The sequence below is a fragment of the Saccopteryx leptura genome, chromosome 3 (assembly GCF_036850995.1).
Source record: "Saccopteryx leptura isolate mSacLep1 chromosome 3, mSacLep1_pri_phased_curated, whole genome shotgun sequence".
Lineage (NCBI taxonomy): Eukaryota > Metazoa > Chordata > Mammalia > Chiroptera > Emballonuridae > Saccopteryx > Saccopteryx leptura.
In genome coordinates, this window is record NC_089505.1 from 224,651,072 (window position 1) to 224,671,052 (window position 19,981).

Consider the following 19,981-nt stretch of genomic DNA (forward strand, 5'->3'; position numbering starts at 1 on the left):
AAGAGGGCTGGCACTGTGTGTGTGTTGGGAGAGAGCGGGGTCCGGCGAAATAGGTTATGTGACCACTGTCGTTAACCTAATAGTGTGAGGGTGTGGACCCCATCTGTTGGTAAGAAGGGAATGGCCTCAGGTGCTATTCAAGGTTCTGCCCTGGAAGAGGTCCACACCAGTGCTGAGAAGGTAAGCAGCTTCTACTTTCAGAAGCAGGTATAAACACGGAAGTTCTCTCCTATGGAAGAAAAGGCCCTTTGCAGGTGAGCAGACCAGGAGTGAGGAGGACAGTGTTGCAGAGCAGCCAAGCCTCTCACTTCTGGTGGTGGGTGACTCCAGGAAGACCCAGAGACCCTCCTCTTTAGGCCCTGAGGTCTCCATCATCCACTTCTTAAATATTTCTAGGCCTGCTGAGTTAGGGCTCAGCTGCCTCCCTCTCCTCTCTCTGCTGGAAACAGAAGCTCCAGAGAATGTTTCTAACTCCTGAGTCCACTCAGCCATGTCCCCCTTGCAAAATCCTCCCCTTCTCGCACCCCCCTGCACCCAGCCAGCCAATCCGCGGGCTGCGAGCCTCTCCAGACCCTTGTCTCAGGGCCCTGGCGGGATAAAACCGGTGGCGATGCCTGGTAGATGGGAACAAACTTGGGACAGAGGAGAGACACGGGCCCTGCGCACCCTCGCAGCGGATCCAGGCACCGAGGGCCTGAGGCCGCCCACCAGGTAAGCTGCTCAGGGCTGACTGAAAGCTGGCTCAGGGAGAGGGGTGATTCCATAAAGAAGAGGGTCCCAGGAGGAGCCTTTTCCCTCCCAAGTTAAACTGGGTGAGGCTGGGGCGGCAGAGGACGAAGGCACCTGGGCTGGAGTTGGGACTTTTTGCAGACCCCCAATCCCGGACCCTCCCGACCCACATGTATGTGTGCTAGGCCAGGCTGAGGTTGGCCACACTTCGCCAAAAACCCTTCGACTCCTGCCACGCGGCGAAGGCCCGCGGAACAGGGCCTGGGAAGAGGTCTAAGGCAGTAGACACGCGCTTATGCCCCTTCTCCTGGGTCTGCAGGACAGCAGCGCCGCGGGCGCGTCAGGGACCTGCGTGAGGACTCCCTGAGCCCTGCGCGGGCCGCAAGCGATCATCCGCGATGCCTCACAACTCCATCAGATCCGGTAAGGACGAGCGTGGCCGGACCGAGCCCCGCGTCGCCGTGCGTCCGTGCGTGCGCTCGGGTCGGCGGGCTGCGGGTGTGAACGCCGGGCTCGCTAGACCCCCCTGCGCGGGGACGCAGCTGGGCGCCTCGGGCCTGGCTCGCCTCTGCTACCGCCTAGCTGCTCTCGGGGCCCTGAGATTCGCCTGGCCTGGCCGAGCTACTTCCGCAGGCCTTGGTTTCTGCCGACCACATGGAGTAGTGAAGAGCTCTCCTTGGGGTCAGAGAGGTGTCCCTCGAACCCACGACCACCTGGCATGGCCTGTGAGAGTGGGCTGCGCCCTACTGGACTTGTAGCTCCCCTGCCCCGACCACTAAACCCTTGTCTGGATGCACGCAGCTCCCCTAGATCCCCTGGTGGGACTGAGAGCCCCGCACACCTCTTATGCCTCTTATGCCAGCGGGAAAGGAGCCCGTGGTCGGGATCCTGAGATTCGTGAGTGAGCTTGGGGGTTCGGACTCCTCCTGGCCGAGCACGGGGCAGGCGGGGAGCCGCGCGTGGGGTGTCCGGCTTGCGGGGACTGAGCTTTCCCGGTGCCTAACCTCTTCCCCACCGGCGTTCGGGCTCAGGGCCTTCAGAAGCCCTCGGGATCCCTGGCCGGGCACCTGCTCTCCATCTCCCGGCCCAGGCAGGGGAGGGGGAAGGGGCGAGGGGTTTGTGTGGGAAGGAGCCTAGGACCAAGCTGGTGGGCGCTTTGGGCACTGCCGCCCCGCGCGCAGCAAGTGTGGACAGCGGGCAGAGGCGCGGCCCGGCCGCGGTGATGGATGGTGCCGGCTCGGCAACGGGGAAGGCGATTTATGGGGCCAGGGCGCAGCGCTATCGATTTGGTCCGGCGAAGTGAAAGGAAATCAATATTTCAGATGAATTCTAGGCGAATATGAAGTCCGCTTGGCAAACGGGACATTTGTTATAATAAGGAGGATCGGATCTGCGAGGCCCGCGGCTGAAATCTCTATTTAGCGAGAGCGCGGTGGTCCAGCTTCGCGCGCAGCCTCGGACCCCGGGGCCCAGGCCCCCTGATGTGGGGCGCCGGAAGGTTTCTTATTACGGTTTGCAGCGTGGCGGAGATCCACTCAGCAGGACACCCCCCACTGCTATCCCTCCGCGGGAGCCGGGAGGAGACTCGCGTCTCCTCTCGCAGCCCCGGGGACCTAGCAGGGCTGCCAAGCACGCCTCGCCCAGCCGCACCCGGGCGCCACGCGCACTCTTGGACCACTCCCTGAGGCCAGGACCATGTTTTTGCCCCTTAGTCTTTAGCCAAATCAGGTACAATACGGGGCGTCGCCCGCCTCAGGAGCAGGGCCGTCTCCGAGGCCGAGCGCGCGCCGGGCGCGGGATCTCACGCCGGGCTGATCCAGCAGCTTCCACTCCGCTCCCGCTCGAGCGGCAACCCGCGCCCTGCGACTTTCTCTTGACCTTTCTGGCGGTGGTAGGAGTGGGTGCTCTCGGACTCCGAATTTACTGCCCTGGACCAGACATGTTGAGAAATCAGAGGAAGTCGTAGTCCCTTGGGCTGGCTTGATTTTATTTTTTGCTACTTATTTTAATTCTAGACGCACTCATTAGAATAAATGGGAATAAAAGAAGGAAAGAAGAAAGGACACAAGTTATCTTTATTTTAAATCAACAACATGCCCAGATGATGCGCAGATTCTCGTGAGCTCAGATACGCTCGCCCTCGGTTTGGGGAGGGAGCCGTGCGCCCGGCCGGCGGCGGGCCGAGGCATTTTCCAGAGGGACTACCCCCCTCCCCGCAACAAAAAGACCCCAAACAAAGAAATAAAGCTTTGGGAAAATGAGAATTTCTCTTTTAGTTTAATTCACTGCTAATAAAACAAGAGAGAACTGCCTAAAATGCAGCTCAGATGGTGCCAGGCTGCCCTGCTCTTCTCTAACCCTCTGCGGGCTGACCGGAGCGAGGACCGTCTTCCGGGGCAGTTTTCGCGTCGTTGCCCTGTGTGTAGAGCTCTATCCGTAAACGGATCCTTCCTGGTTTTTTAAGCCCATTTTCGCTTAGGTGTTGGTAGCTTCCTTCCGCCAACACTTTGGTTTCTGAGGGGTTTCATCTGGAGACCCCCCATTTAAGTTTCCTCAGGGACAGGACCTCACAGGAGCAGGGCGGACGCACGGGTTCCAGGGACCCGAAACTCGTGTTCCCGAGTGTCCAGCGCGCCTCTGCGCTCTGCCCCGGGCCCACTCTCGGCTACGTCTCGGCTGATGTCGCTTTGTAGAGAAGTATTAATATCTGTGTATATGTTTTGTACAGCTTTTTTTTTCCTGTAAGGATGTGGAGAGCTAATAGAGAATTATTGTAGTGTGCCCTGGGTAGCAATGGACTGAACGTTCTGTAAAACCCACTGTACATTTTGTAACACCGGGGATCAAAGAGCCTCTTAGGCAAAGACATTTTTTAAATATTCAAAGATGCATGGAAAATGATAAACGCCACACAGATATTAAACAATACTGTGTCAGCGAAGAAGAGAGTTTAGCAAAGCAAGCAGGTTGTCATTAAAAGTTATGTGGGATAACTTGCCGCAACCCTGTCCCCCAGCTCCTGAAAATCAGTTATTCAAGTGATAAAATGAGACTTCAGATTTCGAAGTATCATATCTCCAACTCCCCAGATCTGAGCTGGGAAGCCCTGTGCCCTTCTCTGGGCTTTAGAAAGGAGGTAAACTGCCAAATACATTTGGGGAGTGTCTGTTTTCTTCCCAGGTTTCTAGCCTGGGTTAAAAATAAAGTCTTGGTCTGGAAGAGCATAAAGAGGTATTGGGGTTCCTCAATTCATCTTTGTTTCAAGAGGGTCCATCCTCCCACCCTCCTCAATGCAAGTTAATTAGGAGATAATTTAGCTACCTTGTGAATTAGTTTTAAGATAAGTATCTTTTCAAGCTTTGTCACTTTAATTGCTTCACTGATTGATAAGAAGTAATTATTTCTAATTGACACTTTTTGATGTCTATTGGAAGCATTTATTTGGGACTTTTTTTTGGAGTGGAAGGAAAGTTAATTAATTTTATCTGTCTATACCCAAAAGGATTCTGCCAAATTTTGCTGAAGAGGACAAAGGAAGGGAAGGAACAGCACAAAAATCAATCTCATGGAATTTTAACTGCTAGAGATATTTTTGATCAAAGGAGAGCATCTACTGTTATAATAGTATGTCAGAACTTTGTATTTAAGGCTTCATATCTCTAATTTTAATGGATACAAGTTATATGGGTTTGTTTTCTGTGGGTATGCAGTGTTCACATCTCTTTATATGCTGACTTCATTTTGGAGGTTATTCTGCTTTGTAATTAATTTTTGTGAAAAGTAAAATCCATAGCACTCAGTATGCTTTGAATAAATGGGACTATTTTTATAAGTGCTAGTTATAAGAAAGATTTACTAATAGCCATCCTTGTTCTGTAATTATTGATGGAATTGAGTATAAAGGTGAAACTTACGGTGACATGCCTTTTCATACCTAAACCTCGGAGTAAACAGTTTAATCATTCATGCCCTCCAGAATGTTACTGTGAAAAAGAAAGAAGGAAAGGAATTAAGAAAGAATGGTAGGAAGGAAGGAAGGAAGAAAGGGAGGGAGGGAGGGAGGGAGGGAGGGAGGGAGGGAGGGAGGGGAGGGAGGAAGGGAGGGAGGGAGGGAGGGAGGGAGGGAGGGGAGGGAGGAAGGGGAGGGAGGAAGGGAGGAAGGAAGGAGCTGAAAGGAGGCAGTGGAGGTCGGCAAAGGGAGAAGGTGGCTGGAAAATAAAAAGATAAGAACTTATTTCAGAAACGAAGGTAGCCAGGTGCATGGAACCATGGCCATTCAATACAAGAAAATTGAAATTCTACTTTAGAACACATCCATTTGAACACAATTTCTACCATTGCCCTTGTCCTTACGCAACTCCTAACTCTAACCACCACAGGACCCTCCTCTTTTCTAAGCATAAAAGAGGCAAGATCTTTGGGAGTCAGCTGGTTTGGATCTTTCCTGTCTAGATGTCAAAGTGCTGATTTGTGTCCATGAAAAGGGAGCAGAAACTATGCATTGAGCTCTGGGAGCTTATAAAGAGATTTGCGTGTTTATTTTGTTATTAAAGCTCCCGTGGTCTTTATTCCTAGTGTGTACCCACAATCTTTTCGTGGATAGACTTGTGACTCACTGACACAGGAGGATTTTTCCACGCGTGCATGTCTGAGAGCGGCACAATCTAACCAGGTGCCCTCCTGTCAGGCTAATTTCAGCCAGTGCCTTTTTCAATCATTTATTTGTAAAGTCTTGCTTGCTTTTAATGATGTTTCTTCCGGATCACATGGAGCTACAAGAATGAGGAAACATTTTAGATGAAAAAGAAATTTAAGATGTACAAATAGCAGATAATATCACATACCAACCTCACTATTAGTGAAACTGAAAAATATATAAATAATGCAAAAAAAAATCAGCAAGGGAGAGTTTAGTAATGGAAAATTCCCCTGCAATTAAACGAAACAGTAATTCAGTGGAGATATGCCTGAATGAATTAGCATTTATTAATTGGTTCTCATAAAAACAATGTATGTGTGTATGGTTGCAATTGTGTTTAAAGTATCTATTTTTCATAGGGAAAGTTTCTCAGGTATTCATTTCAAATTATGTAGTGATCACATTCTATTTTTACAAAAAGTCCCAGTTCTCTCACTGGTGAATTTTAGTGAGTGTAGAGGTAGGGACAGGAGCCCCCATTCAGAGGAGAAGAATGAAGCTGCCTTGCTTATCTTGGGACATTTCCAAGTGTGAAACCAGGTTGTTGGCAGAGTCTGCTATGCTTAAAGACATTAAACCTGTCCAGTGAACTCCTAGGTGGCTCATCCACTCTGGGGTAGAACTACCTGAGGCAGAGGGGCTGCTCCAGTGGTTGTCCCCCCCACACACACACACCAACCTGCACCAGCTTCCTCCCTGCTCAGGCAGCAACTGCAGTGTGTAATCTCAGGAGGAGCCTGCCCGGCGGGACTGTGCAGGGATGTGTTTACTCTCTCTCACCACAGTTGGTCTGTCTTCATTTCTAAGCATTTTAAAGCTGCTGCACTTATCAATCCAAAAGGTGTAGTGCTCCCAGTTGAGCAAAGAAAGCTTTGAGCTCTGTGCTTCTGAGTACACAAGGAGCCAAAGGATAAAAGAAACAATTTTCTTTACAAAGAAAAAGATGACTTTAACAGGAGGGGGCAGGGGAAAGTGCCCCCATTCACGACTGCACTTTGATTTTGTTTTGAGACTTGAGGAAAGGTGGAGTCACCCTGCCCCCACTTCCTTCAGGGATAGAACTCGAGGATGTAAAACACCTTCTAAAGAGAGGAGAATGCAGCCAACTCTCAGCGTTCTTGGGGACGTGATTCTTTCTGGGTTCACAGTGAAGCGCCTTAGCCCAGGTTTTTTGGAGAGAAAGCTAAAGATATTCTGCCCGGGGATGCACCGTGACTGTTTCCAGCAGAGAGGCTGGGCTTCTCTTTGAGGGAAGGGGTACAGAGAGCCCCAATCCAAGGGTTTTCATTCCTGAACACTCCCAGGCCAATCTCAGCTCATCCAGGGCGTGGTCAGAAACCCTGGGTGGAGTTCCTGGGTCCAGTTAGGCAGAGGCATCCAACCTTCCTGATGTGTCTGTAGCCATGCCACTTTTAAGTAGACTTTTTTTTTGAGGGTAAGTTAAATAAAGTTGGAGGCAGTGAAACAAAGGAAGGGCCTAGAATAAAAGGAGCAACAAGACAGCCTAGACGGAGCTGCTTTGGCTCACTGGAAAGTCAGAGAAAGGGGGCCTTGGTGACAGGATCGAGGGGTTGGCCCAGGACGAGCTGCCGCTGTCCACTGCTCCCCTGGTTGCAAGTCTCCTGAGGAGCCTTGGAGTTTAGGAGACACACCCCTGTGAGGGGAGTAAAGGGGAAGGAAAGGTGCAGGTATGCTCCTGGGAGGGAGAGAGCCACTTTTAGTAGATCTTTGAGTTTTTATAATTATTTCCTCAGGTCCAGAATTAGGTCCAACTAGCTTGTTTGGGTTTCTGAAAGCCCCAGCCAGGTATGGACACAGCAAAACAATGTCTCTTACATGGGCCCTGCACCAGAACAACCTTCACAGGCAGTTTCTATTTTACATGCACAACTCATGTCACTGAGTCTGGACTTTACAGTGACTGCAGCCCCCTCTCCAGGAGTCTGCTTCCTGAAGCATGTTTCCCTGGGCAGGGGGGTATTTGGGTCCGGTTTCCGTGTTGGCTCTTGAGTATCCTCCTATAGTCACAAACACCGCATAAGATGCCAAGTATGGTGAAGGCTCAGCACAGCCAGCCCCAAGCCACTCCAGCTTTGCCCATACCACTCATATCTGAAGAAAGAGCTGAGTGTGCTCTGGCACCAGTGAGCCCTCATCAGCAAACGTAAGTGTGATTGTGGCCTTCGAGGCTGCTGTAGGTATGGGATTCAGGACTCTGCAGGTGCAAACTGTTGCTGACACTCTTGCCGCTCAGACAGGCTGATAGGACTCAGCTCCCGATTTCACTGTCCCCTTCTCAGAGTCCAGCTTATCACTGGTAAGTCTACTGAGGACTGGGCCAGAGCCCTTGGTGAGAGGGCACAAAGGTCAGTAAGACAGTGGTGGCAGTGGGCAGGGCCTTGGGTGTCTCAGCTTATTTGCCTCTTCAGCGTCTCCAACTCTCCGGCTCAGTTAAAAAAAGGGGGCTACTCTTTAATCTAGTTCTCAGTCTTCCTATCCGCAAAGTGGGAGATGTGGTCTCTAGCTAGACATCACCCCTGAAGGTCCCTCTAAGAAGGAAGGAAAGGATTAACCAGCAGGAAAGGCAGAGAGAGGGGATTTCTTTGAATGCATCCCCCCCAGGGCTGCTATGTAGCAGCTATCCACTGAGCACCTTAATAAATTACAGGCCAAAAAGGAACTTACGGCCTGACCTGTGGTGGCGCAGTGGATAGAGTGTTGACCTGGAGCCCTGAGGTCACCAGTTCAAAACCCCGGGGTTGCCTGGTCAAGGCACATGTGGGAGTTGATGCTTCCTGGTCCTCCCCCTCTTCTCTCTCTCTCTCTTTCCCCACTTCTCTAAAATGAATAAGTAAAAAATTTTTAAAAAAGGAAGTTTATCCTGGGCACCTCTAATCCATACTTGGCCTCCCTATTGGGTCCATTTCAGAAACGAATGGCCCAGTGGGTGTAATGGTATGGTGAATCAGCTTCAGAGTTACTGAGAAGGCCTGTCCATGGAGTCAGGGCCATCACTGGGCCCCCGCCGTGGGCAGCGAGCATTGGGCACTTGAGGCTCAGTTTCTCCACTCCAGTTCACAACCTAGTGGTGTGCTCTTTCGGGACCTCGTGTAACATTGACAGGAAAGAGATTTATTTTAATGTTTCACTTCTTCACTGTAGAGAGTGGGCTGGTGGTGTTTCTCAGGTGAAAACCATTCTGTAGTTCAAGCAGCTTGAGGAAAAAAATTATTTTCTCTCTTTTTTTTAAACTCTTTTTTCTCCTACGTCAGCCACAAGGCTCATCAGCTTTGTCTTCCATTCTGTTCTCCTAAGTGGCCTTGGAGTGACCTGAGTACTTAGTGCTCATTAGTCCCCTGGGACATATTGTCGCTGTCAGACCAGCACAGCATAGAGGTCAGGGAGCTGGCTGCGTGGTGCGTCTGAGAGGGAAACAGCTTAATCTGCTGTCATCACGGGAACTGTGTTTGCATAGACCCTGGGCCTGTGTGCTGCGTTCTCAGCTTCCCCCGGAGGAGAGCCCGGTTATTCCAGGGTAAACTCAGACTGTGAGGTGACAAGAGGGCAACTTTTGACATTACAGTGAAGCAGATCCTGTGGCAGCTTCCCCATATCTGCAGGATCAAGAGGGGCTGGCCTGGGAGGCTTTGACCTTGACCTGACCTTGCTGCTTTGTCCCTGTGTGACCTGAAGCAAGTCAACTATCTCTCTGGCCTTGAATTTCCTCATCTGTATAAAACATGAAGACGGTTCCAGGCCTCGAGGAAGAACTGAAAGTTAGACCCACATCCTCGCCTGGCGCACAGCAGTAACTCAGGAACTGTCCCCTGCTCCGTACAGTGGTCACCAGGGAGGACAGTCTCCCTGCTGTCTCCTCCAGGACAGGTCCCCACACCCCACATTTTCTTAATATTTTCTGTGAAACTTTCCATGAATAACTTGAAACCCAGTGTCAAAATTTGGTTTCAGTTAAATTTTAGGATAGTAATTTAACATTCCATGCAGACAAAATAAATGACCCCCTGCCCAGGGGTCTGGACTAACTGAAAGGTCACGTGGCGAATGCTGGGGCCGAGCTTGTGGCCAGGATCAGCGGCTGCTGCAGCCCAGTCTGGAAAAGCACTTCTTGTTTCATTTAACCAGAAACCCAGTCACAGGGGAAGCACCCAGGCTGGTGATAGAATGGGCTGTTTGTAGACTTTATGTTGGAATCCAGAACATTCTAGGGGATTAGTAGAATTGGTCTTGGAGGAGAGATGAGCTGAAAAGGGTGTGCAGATTTCTGTGTGAAACTAAGACAGGACCATAAGAAGACTTGTTCTGAACTGACATAGAACCATATAGTTCTTTATTTTTTTAAATGAAAATTCACTTATCTTCTGTCTTCTTTTCTCTGCCTCCCCACCCCCATCTTTTTTTTTTTTCTTTTTTAAGTGAGAGGAGGGGAGATAGAAAGACAGACTCCTGCATGCATCCCGACCAGGATCCTCCTGGCAATCCCTGTCTGAGGCCTATGCTCGAATCAACCGAGCTATCCTCAGTGCCTAGGGTCAACGCTTAAATCTATTGAGCCACTGGCTGTGGGAGGAGAAGAGAGAAAGAAGGGAGAGAAGGAGGGGGGGAGAAGCAGATGGTCGCTTCTCCTGTGTGTCCTGACTGGGGATTGAACTCAGGATGTCCTCACACTGGGCTGATGCTCTATCCACTGAGCAAACCATCCAAGGCCATGTTTTTCTACTTTGTGTAATACTAATCTAGCTTTCACATGCTACTTACCCTGGTTGACATTTAAAAGTCTGTGATTGGCTGAGCACCAGATCACTGGCCCTGGCTCTGTGTCATTCCTCAGCACTGGGATGGCCCTGAGTACTATCACAATGGGGTGGTTTGGAATGGAACGACCTCCTACTTGTCCTTGGTGTCTGGCTGTGACGTCTAGGTGGGAACCAGGAGAAGGAATGAGGCTATGGGGGGGTGGAGCAGGAGAGATGCTGGGCTCAGGTTAGGAGCCAGCTGGAATCCGAGGGCCAGGGGTTAGGTGAATTCAACAGGCCACCCGCTGTGTGCAGGGTGTCATGTCAGCAATGGTGGTATTTGCCGCCAGGTTGTCAAGGTAGGTGGCTGGATGAGAGGCTCCTTCAGAACCAGGAGCTAGAGTCTTGTGATTCCCTCTAAAGTGGACAAATTACCACCACAAGGGGAAGGAATCAGAATACACAAGTCATTGGGGGGACGAGGATTGGGAACTAACACCCTGGTTGGTGGGCACACCAAAGCCATTTGTCTAAACAGTCACTCAGTACAACCATGCTGTTGCCAATACCAGATAAAACTCATCCAGCTTTGAGACTGGTGGGTCCTGGGGCGCTCACTGTTCCAGAAAGGCAGCGGTGAGTCTGTAGGATCAGCTGTCTCCACTATGGTCTCCACTGGCTCTAGACAGAGGGCGGCTGGTCAATGCCCGGCAAAACATTGCAGAGCTGTAAGAGCAAACGACATGGAGACGGGCTCCCTTCTGCAAAATGCTTGCTGGACACTCCGGGGCAAAACCCCATGCCTTCAGAGGTCTGCAGATTGTAGGGACCCCCTTCTGAACCTCCCGTCTCCTTGACAGTCCTTATGTTCTGTGATGACATGACACTGTCCACACCACGGGGATCCCTTGAGCCCCCCTCTTCTACTGGCCAAAGCTGTCTGGACAGGTGCCCCTAACTGCCTCAGACATACCCTTTTAAAGGTGGGACCGGCTCCTAGGAGTCTAACGACTATTCATTTGCTGTCCTCAGGGCCTGGTTGATCCTGTTGGCTGGAAGGTGTCTATCTCTCTGAGGGATCTGATGCCAGGAGCACATCGTACCCCTGCCCACACTGTTCTCCATCCCTTCCTTCCTGGACATCACTGTCTGTACCACAGTGTAGACACAAATGTGCCCAGCCTCTTACTGTTTGTGTGTGTTCGCCATTTCCCGTGTCGATGTGCCTGTCTTGAGGCCCGGGAGCCCATCTTCCCCCTTGTTGACTGGGCCTTTGGAGTTGGAGACACCTGGTTTTGCATCCCCTTCAACCACATATACCTGTGTGACCTCACCAGTAAAGGGGACTTGGAGCTTTTTCCTCTGTAGGCTGCTGAGGAATAACTGAGCTCCTGTTTGTGAAATGCTGAGCCCTGGGTTTCCCACATCCCGGCATCCATGACCCGTTCCTCCTCCCTGCTCCCCAGGGCCCTGGGCACTGCATTTTTATGGCCTGTTTTGCTTGCTCCATGGCATGGGAATGTTGACCTCTGCAGCTCTCACCTTGTATACTTGAGCTGCCTGGGTGCCCGGGAGGGTGCGCTTCACACGTCCGAGGAGATTCAGAGGTTCTCGTTACACCCGTGGTCCACTGGACCCAGAGTGGGGCCAGGCCCAAGGGGCTCCCGGACAAGGAAATGGACATACAGACAGACCTGCCTTGTCTAGCCCCACAGGCTTTGAGGCAGAGCAGGGCTTTACACTGACAGCCAGGGGGGTGGAGTGAGGCTGGCCCGGCCGAGGGAGGGCTGATTGCTGCCTACTCTGAGAGCACTGACCTAGGGGATGAAAAGCGGCCTCTGTTGATATGGACTAGTGAAGCTTGTACACGCACACAGATGCTCACATCCACATAAACACATTTGTGTGCATACATATGCATGCACATACACACATGCAGAAATACACATGCGCACAACACAGATGCACACATACACACGTATGCACACATAGACACAACACATTCTCATACACACAAGTGTAGAGACACACATACACACATGTACAGTCAAGGCTGGGACTACAGTGAGGAACAAAGGAGCCCAGGCTGCAAAATGTAGTAGGCTTTCGCTCGCCAGCTCAGGCGAGGGCAGAGCCCGTCTGAGAACGAGGACCTCCTTACGATTCGATTCATATCCTGGATGCCTGCTGTCCTTGCCCGGGTCCCCTGTGTATCACACACACTCGCATACACATAGGCATACTCTCACATACACACATGCACAATACTCACCCGTCTCACATGAATACACTATGAAGGAGCTTTTACAAAGTGCATGTATTCAGAATGCTGTCCTAGCTCTGTGGTGATAATCATGAAGGCCAGAGAAACCCCTGCTCTCACAAACCCTGAGAGATGAGGCCCTGAAATCACAGGGGCAGTTGATGAGTCTGGGTTGAGTCCACAGCTGCTGAGAAGGCTCCCATCATGGACATGGTAGGGAAAGTGGGGTCCAAGATACTGGGGCATCTGTTCCATGCTGTGGATCAGATCTGGTCAGTTTAGTCTTGAAGTCACTGGTTTGTGACCTCCTTCTTCTTGCTTGGCTTTGAAGCCCAAGCAGAGGAACTTGGGAGTGCAGGCACACCTCCCCATTCCCCAGCCCCCCACTTAACTTACAAGACATGGGTGGTCCTGGGGCCCCTACAGAGACTTTGTTCTTAGATGAGACCCAGGAACATTCATTTGCACAGTTCACTTGTCTGGCCAGTGTCAAATCTGCTAGCAATGCTTGCTCTCAGGGGTTTGTGGTGGCTCTTCCTAGATGGAGACAGAATCATTTAGTAAATAGGCAGCAGCAGCAGGACTTGCCTGCTCTAGAATCTGGCCTCTTGTTCCCCTAAAAATGACAACACTGAGGCGGTGTGGCCTGCCACTGACTGACTCCTCTACACGGACCAAGAGATGTGTTCTCTAACATTCTGCCCTGAAGAATTCTCAGGAGCTCGGCCCTGAGCCTGTCCTCACCCAGCAGCCCTGTGAACATACCTCTGCTCATGAACTCCTGCTGGAAACGTGAGCGTGGTCTGTCACGGGGACACACATGCTGGTAGCAATACCAAAATGAACTGATTATTACAAACTATATGGTGTCATCATGAATGCTGCATACATTTGGTCAACAAATGTTTATATAAGTTGCATAAGTCAGTGACTATCAGTGTTTCTTGCAGAGCGGGCAGGGATGCGCGTGGAACGAAACTGAACAATAGTGACAGAGAAAAGTACACTTGTGAAAAAAACTTTCATGTTAAAGGTGAAATTTTGTTTGATTAAAGGCCACAACCTCATATCCTCCTTGGGACCTCAGATCTGATTGAGCAGCATGTCGTAGTTTTCGTTTCCACTGTGTTGAGCTACCCTCTGGGGACTTTTTTGCAGAACACTGGGCATCGCCCTGTAGGTGCCTGTCTCTTGACCAGTGCCAGAACAGCTGGTGTGGATGTAAGCTGGCATTGTCTGGTGTACATGCAATGGTCATACTGCTCAACGCTGTGAAATGATGAGATCTACACGACTGTGTCAGAAGCAGCATTTCTAACATGGAGAGTTCACCCTGTACCATCCAAGAAAGAGCCGCGCCCCCTAGCCCCTCCTCTCACCTTTCCTTTTCCTGAAAACATCCCTCCTTTTCGGGCACATGTTACAGAGCATGGGTCAGTCCCGTAAGGAATACAGGGGCTTTGTGGTGTTGTACAGACACAGACAGGAAAGGTGGGATGCTGGGCCCGTGTCTCCTGTTACTCAGTGTTCCTCACCCATCACACCTCATGCAAGCCATTCCTCTGTTTTAGCTTCCCTGGTACAAACCTGGAGCCCTGACACCTCTTTCAATATTTCCTCTGAAGATCCTGTCACTTTGATGTCCCCTTTCTAGCCTCCTATCTTAGTTAGCTCAGTACATCACTACAAAACACCACAGACTGGTTGGTTACAGAACAGACACTTATTTTTCACAGTTCTGGATGCTGGAAGTTCAAGCAGGGTGCTAGTAAGGTCAGGATCCCTTCCTGGTTTGCAGACAGTCACCTTCTCTCTGTGCCCTCACATGGTCTTTCCTCAATGCATGTGCCCGGAGAGAGCTTGTTGTCTTTTCCTTTTCTTTTCCTTCCTCCCTCCCTCCCTCCCTCCCTCCCACCCTCCCTCCCTCCCTTCTTTCCTTCCTTCCTTCCTTCCTTCCTTCCTTCCTTCCTTCCTTCCTTCCTTCCTTCCTTCCTTCCTTCCTTCCTTCCTTCCTTCCTTCCTTCTTCCCTTTCTTAGGTGAGAGGAGGGGAGAGAGTAAGGCAGACACCTGCATGCACCCTGACTGGGATCCACCTGGCAATCCCATCTGGAGCCAATACTTAAGTACTGAGCTACATTTAGTGTCTGAGGTTGATGCGTTCTAATGGAGCTATCCTCAGCACCTGGGGCCATGCTCAAACCAATCGAGCCACTGGTTGAAGGAAGGGAAAAGGGAGAAAATGAGAAGAGGGAGGGGGAGAGAAGTATATGGTCATTTCTCCTGTGTGCCCTGACCAGAAATCAAACCCAGGATGTCCATACACTGGGTTGACACTTTATCCACTGAGCCACCTGTCAGAGCCCCTTCCTTTTCTTTTTTCTTTTTTTGTTTTTTTCTATTTTTCTGAAGTGAGAAGCGGGGAGGCAGAGAGACAGACTCCCACATGTGCCTGACCGGGATCCACCTGGCATACCCACTAGAAAGCGATGCTGTGCCCATCTAGGGTGTTGCTCTGTTGTAAGTGGAGCCATTCTAGCACCTGAGGAGGAGGCCATGGAGTCATCCTCAGCACCTGGGCCAACTTTGCTCCAATGGAGCCCTGGCTGCGGGAGGGGAAGAGAGAGACAGAAAGAAAGGAGAGGAAGAAGGGTGGAGAAGCAGATGGTCGCTTCTCCTGTGTGCCCTGACCAGGAATTGAACCCAGGACTTCCACATGCCAGGCCGATGCTCTACCACTGAGCCAACCAGCCAGGGCCCCACCTTCCTTTTCTTATTAGGGCTAATCTCATCATGGGGCCTGACCCTCATGACTTCATCTAACTCTGCTCACCTCCCAAAGGCCCTACCTCCAAACACCACCATGTTGGGAGTGAAGGGCTTCAACATGTAGGTTTGGGGGTGAGGGACATGAACATTCAGCCCAGAATACCACCCACAGAAATCATGATTTATTTTTCTCCTTCTTGGTCCACTATCCAAAAACACGCCTTTACCCAGCCCTCTGTGTTGTACGACGACCCATTCTCCTTTCCTCTGGTCTCTTTCTACCTGCATCGGTGTTTAGTGTGGAATCTATGCCTGGACCACCTCCAGTTTCACTGCAGCTCCTAAAGAAGCACCTGGTGTCCCTCAGTCTCTGCCTCTAAGTTCCAGCACGCCTGCACTAGCCCCAGGGCTGAGTGTGGTCCCTCATGGCACCAGTGCTCAGTCGCCTGTTCTCACGACATGCTCTAACCCAGCCATGCACTGCCTGGCCACACAGGCCTCGAGTTACACCAGATCACTTCAAAGGGCATTATTACACTAATATTTGGTTCAGTATGTAAATATCTACCCACTGTTTTGGAATGGCAGAGATGGTATTAGGCTTTGAGTTACAGAACTCAAAAGATCATGCCTCTGCCTTTGCGCTGACATTCTGGAGAGGGAAGAAAGGCTTTAGTGCAGGTGGACACCTAATGGTAATGGTAATGGTAAAGGTAATGGTAATGGTAATGGCGGAGGGAGCAGCAGAGGGTAGTGCCTTGGGCTGTAGGGGCTGGGGAGGGAGCTGCTCTGAGTTGCGGCAGGACTTCATCAGGTGAGCTGAAGATGGGCCAACAGGATCAAAGATATGGAGTTCTGTCAGAGTGTGCAGTTCCAGGGACCAGAGTTGGCTCTGGTGCAGGAGATAGCAGTGGACAGACAGGTGGGGTTCAGACAAACTGTAGGCTTTGACAGGAGAAGGTGCAAGCGTTCATTCTGACCTGCCATCAGGGAGCCTGGCTCGTGTGCACTTGGGAGGTGAACTTCCATCCTCACCTGGCTGGACTGTACACATGCACCCACCTCTTCTGTCCCGGGTTCTGTCTGCTTTACTAAGTGGAACAGCCGTGGTCACAGTCTGTGGGAGCTCAAGGGTTTGCATTATCAAAATGTTCTCGCTTCTCTCCTCTCCAAGCCCTGTTCCAGAGAATCTCAGCCTGGTGATTTTCCAAAATAATCCTAGAGTCTTGGTGGCACTTCCCTTCAATCCAATTATTAACTGGCATTTGTGGACAAACCACTGGCGTGTAATTGAGAAGTGACCTCTTTACTTCCTGCCCCTATTCCCCACTGTTTCTGTATGCAAACTCATGTTCCAGCCAACTAGTCTTTGTTTCCAAAACACTCCGTGCACATTCCCACTCCAGCCTCGGCCATTCAATGACAGCTGCCTGGAATAGCAACCCTACTCCCACTCCATAACAAAACTTGGTCAGGTACCACCTCCTTAACCAGAACCCTCTCTGATACCTGGCCTGGGCAAGTCTGACCCAACCGGGGAGCTTTCTGGTGGACACCGGGCATCAACTTGACAAGGTGGTCAGTCAGTTTTAGTATAGAGCATCTGTAAGAACCAGCATGATGGAAATATAACACCCCAAACAGTGTCTGGCACAGAGAAGATAGAAAGTAGGTGCCTAATAAATGTTTGTACAGTGTTGCTCAGTGTGGTCTCTAGTCTAGCACCAGAGCTTCCCGGGGCTCCATCTGGAACCAGCACCTTCACAAGCTCCTGGCGATTCTGTGGAAGGTCAGCGTTGAAAACCACAGACCAAAGTCAGACCCTTGGCCCTGGCCGGTTGGCTCAGCGGTGGAGCGTTGGCCTGGCGTGCGGGGGACCCGGATTCGATTCCCGGCCAGGGCACATAGGGGAAGCGCCCATTTGCTTCTCCACCCCCACCCCCTCCTTCCTCTCTGTCTCTCTCTTCCCCTCCCGCAGCCCAGCCGAGGCTCCATTGGAGCGGGGATGGCCCGGACGCTGGGGATGGCTCCTTGGCCTCTGCCCCAGGTGCTGGAGTGGCTCTGGTAGTGGCTGAGCTACGCCCCGGAGGGGCAGAGCATCGCCCCCTGGTGGGCGTGCCGGGTGGATCCTGGTCGGGCGCATGCGGGAGTCTGTCTGGCTGTCTCTCTCCGTTTCCAGCTTCAGAAAAATACAAAAAAAAAAAAAAAAAAGTCAGACCCTTGAGGCCCAATCTGAGATCTTCCCTGTGTGGAGCTCCCATATGGCCCGCTGGGGAGACAGCCCTGCTCCCTGCACAACACCCTGCTTATTGGAGATTTACAGGTGTCAATCAGGTGCAGATGTAGCCTCAGGTCTGCTCCTAAATGGCCATTTAACCCTCACATTATCATCTTTATGTATAAAACAGGGCTCAAAATGTCAGTCCCATATCACTCACAGAGTGTGAAAGCCAAGGCACCGTTGATATTTGTTGAATTGAAATAAATTTAAGAACTGGTTACCTGACAGCACTTTGAAAGGGCTCTGCAAATATTAGATGAGTTCATAACCAACTTCAGAAACCTCCTAGAAGTCCTAGCGGACTCAGGGAGCCCAGCATGGGGAAAGCTCCGTGTGGTAAATGCTGTTGCTCTTGCATTGAAGAAGCATCTGTCACGTGATGGAGGGGCCAGGATGGACACCAGAGCGGTGGCTCTGTGGGCAGGGTGTGGTGTCAGACAGCAGGCGCGAGTACAGAGGGTCTCATGTTAGAGAGCATTTGCTCTTGGCCTGACTGCCCCAGCTTGCCTTATACTGAAAGGTCACTTGGAGTGGCAGACAGATACCTAAAGAAAGGAGCCCAGGGGCTCCTCAAGACTGCTGTGTCCAGTTCAGAGTTAGAACTCTGTTTATCTGTACAAGGGCTGCCACAACAAAATACCACCAATTGATCATTTAAACACCAGAAATTTATTATCTCATGATTCTGGAGGTGGAAGTCTGAGATCAGGTGAGGCAGGTTGGTTCCTTCTGAGATTGTCACAGAGAATCTGTTCCACGCTCCTGTAGCTTGTGGGGGTTTCCTGGCATCTTTGGGTGATCCTTGATGTGTGGCAGCATAACTTCAATCTTCACTTGGCATTCTCCCTGTGTCCAAATTTTACTTTTTTTAAAGGACATTTTATAAGGACACAGTCACATAGGATTAGAGCCCACCCTAATAACTCATCTTCACTTGATCATAGGCAAGGACCCTATTTCCAAACAAGGTCACATTCTGATGTGCTGGGGGCTAGGATTTCAACATATAAGATTTGGGGGACACGGTTCAACCTACAGAACTGACTGTTGCATGTTCTTTATCGAGCTCAGCCCACCACCTAGCTCTGACCCAGATGCTCAGAAGTTTGGGTCCAAGTAACACTAGCTATAGAAGCTCCAGTTTGGAAATGACAGAGGAGGACAAGGTGACATATGTCCTCTAGATTATAACATCTATAGTCATTGGGTTTATAATCTTTATACAACATCAGGGTGGTTAACTCTTTCAAAGACTGGCAAAGAGTTGCTGGCAGACTGGCACTGGGTTTATAGACCGCTAATTGAAACCCACTGATCTAGAACCTTGCTTGTTGTGCCCACCCCAGCACTCCCACAGAGAAGGGAACCTGCTTCTCAAGCCCAGGGCCCATAAGAAGAGAACCTTATATCTCGGCTTACCACTTAAGAAAATAAAAATGGCAAGAAAACAAGTTGATAAGAGGACCAGAAAATCAGGGCATGCCATGGTCTAGAACCCATTCTGCACAATCCCTACCACCTTCTTTCTTTACTGTCTGCCAAGGTGGCCCTAGCCAAGATGCTAGGGTTTCAAAGGGCCTCCTGGGATATGGAGTGAATGGGAACTTAGGTCAGAAAGCATGAGTGCTGTCCTGGCTCTGTTATGAAGGGAATCTGTGACATTAGATGGGCCGTCTCCCCTTCCTGGCCAAGGACACTTTCAGATGTGCCCCGTGATTCTGGTGCATGTCTACGTCAACACTGTATTAACCAGAGCATCTCGCCTGCCATCACGTGGGTCACACAGCTGCCCATGGGTTCGTGTGCATGGTGTGCTGCTTTTCCTCATCTCCTGTGAGGGAGCGAGCTCAGGCCACTCCTGGCAGTGGTCTGTGTGGAGGAATTGCCCAAGTTCCTCTGCTGAGCTCTCTGCGTTCTGTTCCTGGCCTGAGGGCCATCTTGGGGTTGCAAAGGTTAGGACTGGACACTCACCTTAAACCAGATGTGGAAACCAAAGCAGAGACAGGCCAGGTCAGCATGGGCAGGACCCTCACCTCCTAGTTCTCAGCGCCTGAGTTTCCTCCCCTGAAACTGCAAGCCCAGGCTGTGTCTGCTCCCCTGATCCCCTCCACCCCTCCAGTTTTCTTAAGCAGCAATGAGCAGCTTTTAGAGAGTGTCATCCACTTTGTTGCAGTTCTGAGAATCCGCCTTCGACAGGTGTGGAAACTTCAGATACACAGTTTTGTTATGGATTTTGCTCGGATGTCAAGCTTGAAACAGCAGTTATTCTTCATTTGTTCCTAGCTGTTTCTCTCCTCAGGAGAGCCAGCTCCACCCCCTGCCCTGAAGGCTCTCTCTTCTCATTCACAGCTACACACACACCCACAAACACACTCAGACACACACAGATACAGACACTCACAAACATGCAGATACACACACTCACGAACACACTTATAGGTGCACTCTTACACATTCACATGCACACAGACACACTCCCACAGTCATG

General features: G+C 50.8%; 1 protein-coding gene across 6 annotated transcripts in view; it reads left to right on the forward strand.

Moving 5' to 3' along the window:
- Window positions 1–573: 573 nt before the first annotated feature.
- The window catches only part of PAX8 (paired box 8), a 55,852-nt gene continuing 36,444 nt past the window's right edge, over window positions 574–19,981 (forward strand). For all 6 annotated transcript variants that reach the window (XM_066377705.1, XM_066377708.1, XM_066377710.1 and 3 more), the window contains exons 1-2: window positions 574–711; window positions 1,049–1,152. In XM_066377705.1, coding sequence (XP_066233802.1) covers window positions 1,128–1,152 — 25 coding nt within the window. In that variant the 5' untranslated portion in view covers window positions 574–711; window positions 1,049–1,127. The remainder of the gene's footprint in view (window positions 712–1,048; window positions 1,153–19,981) is intronic.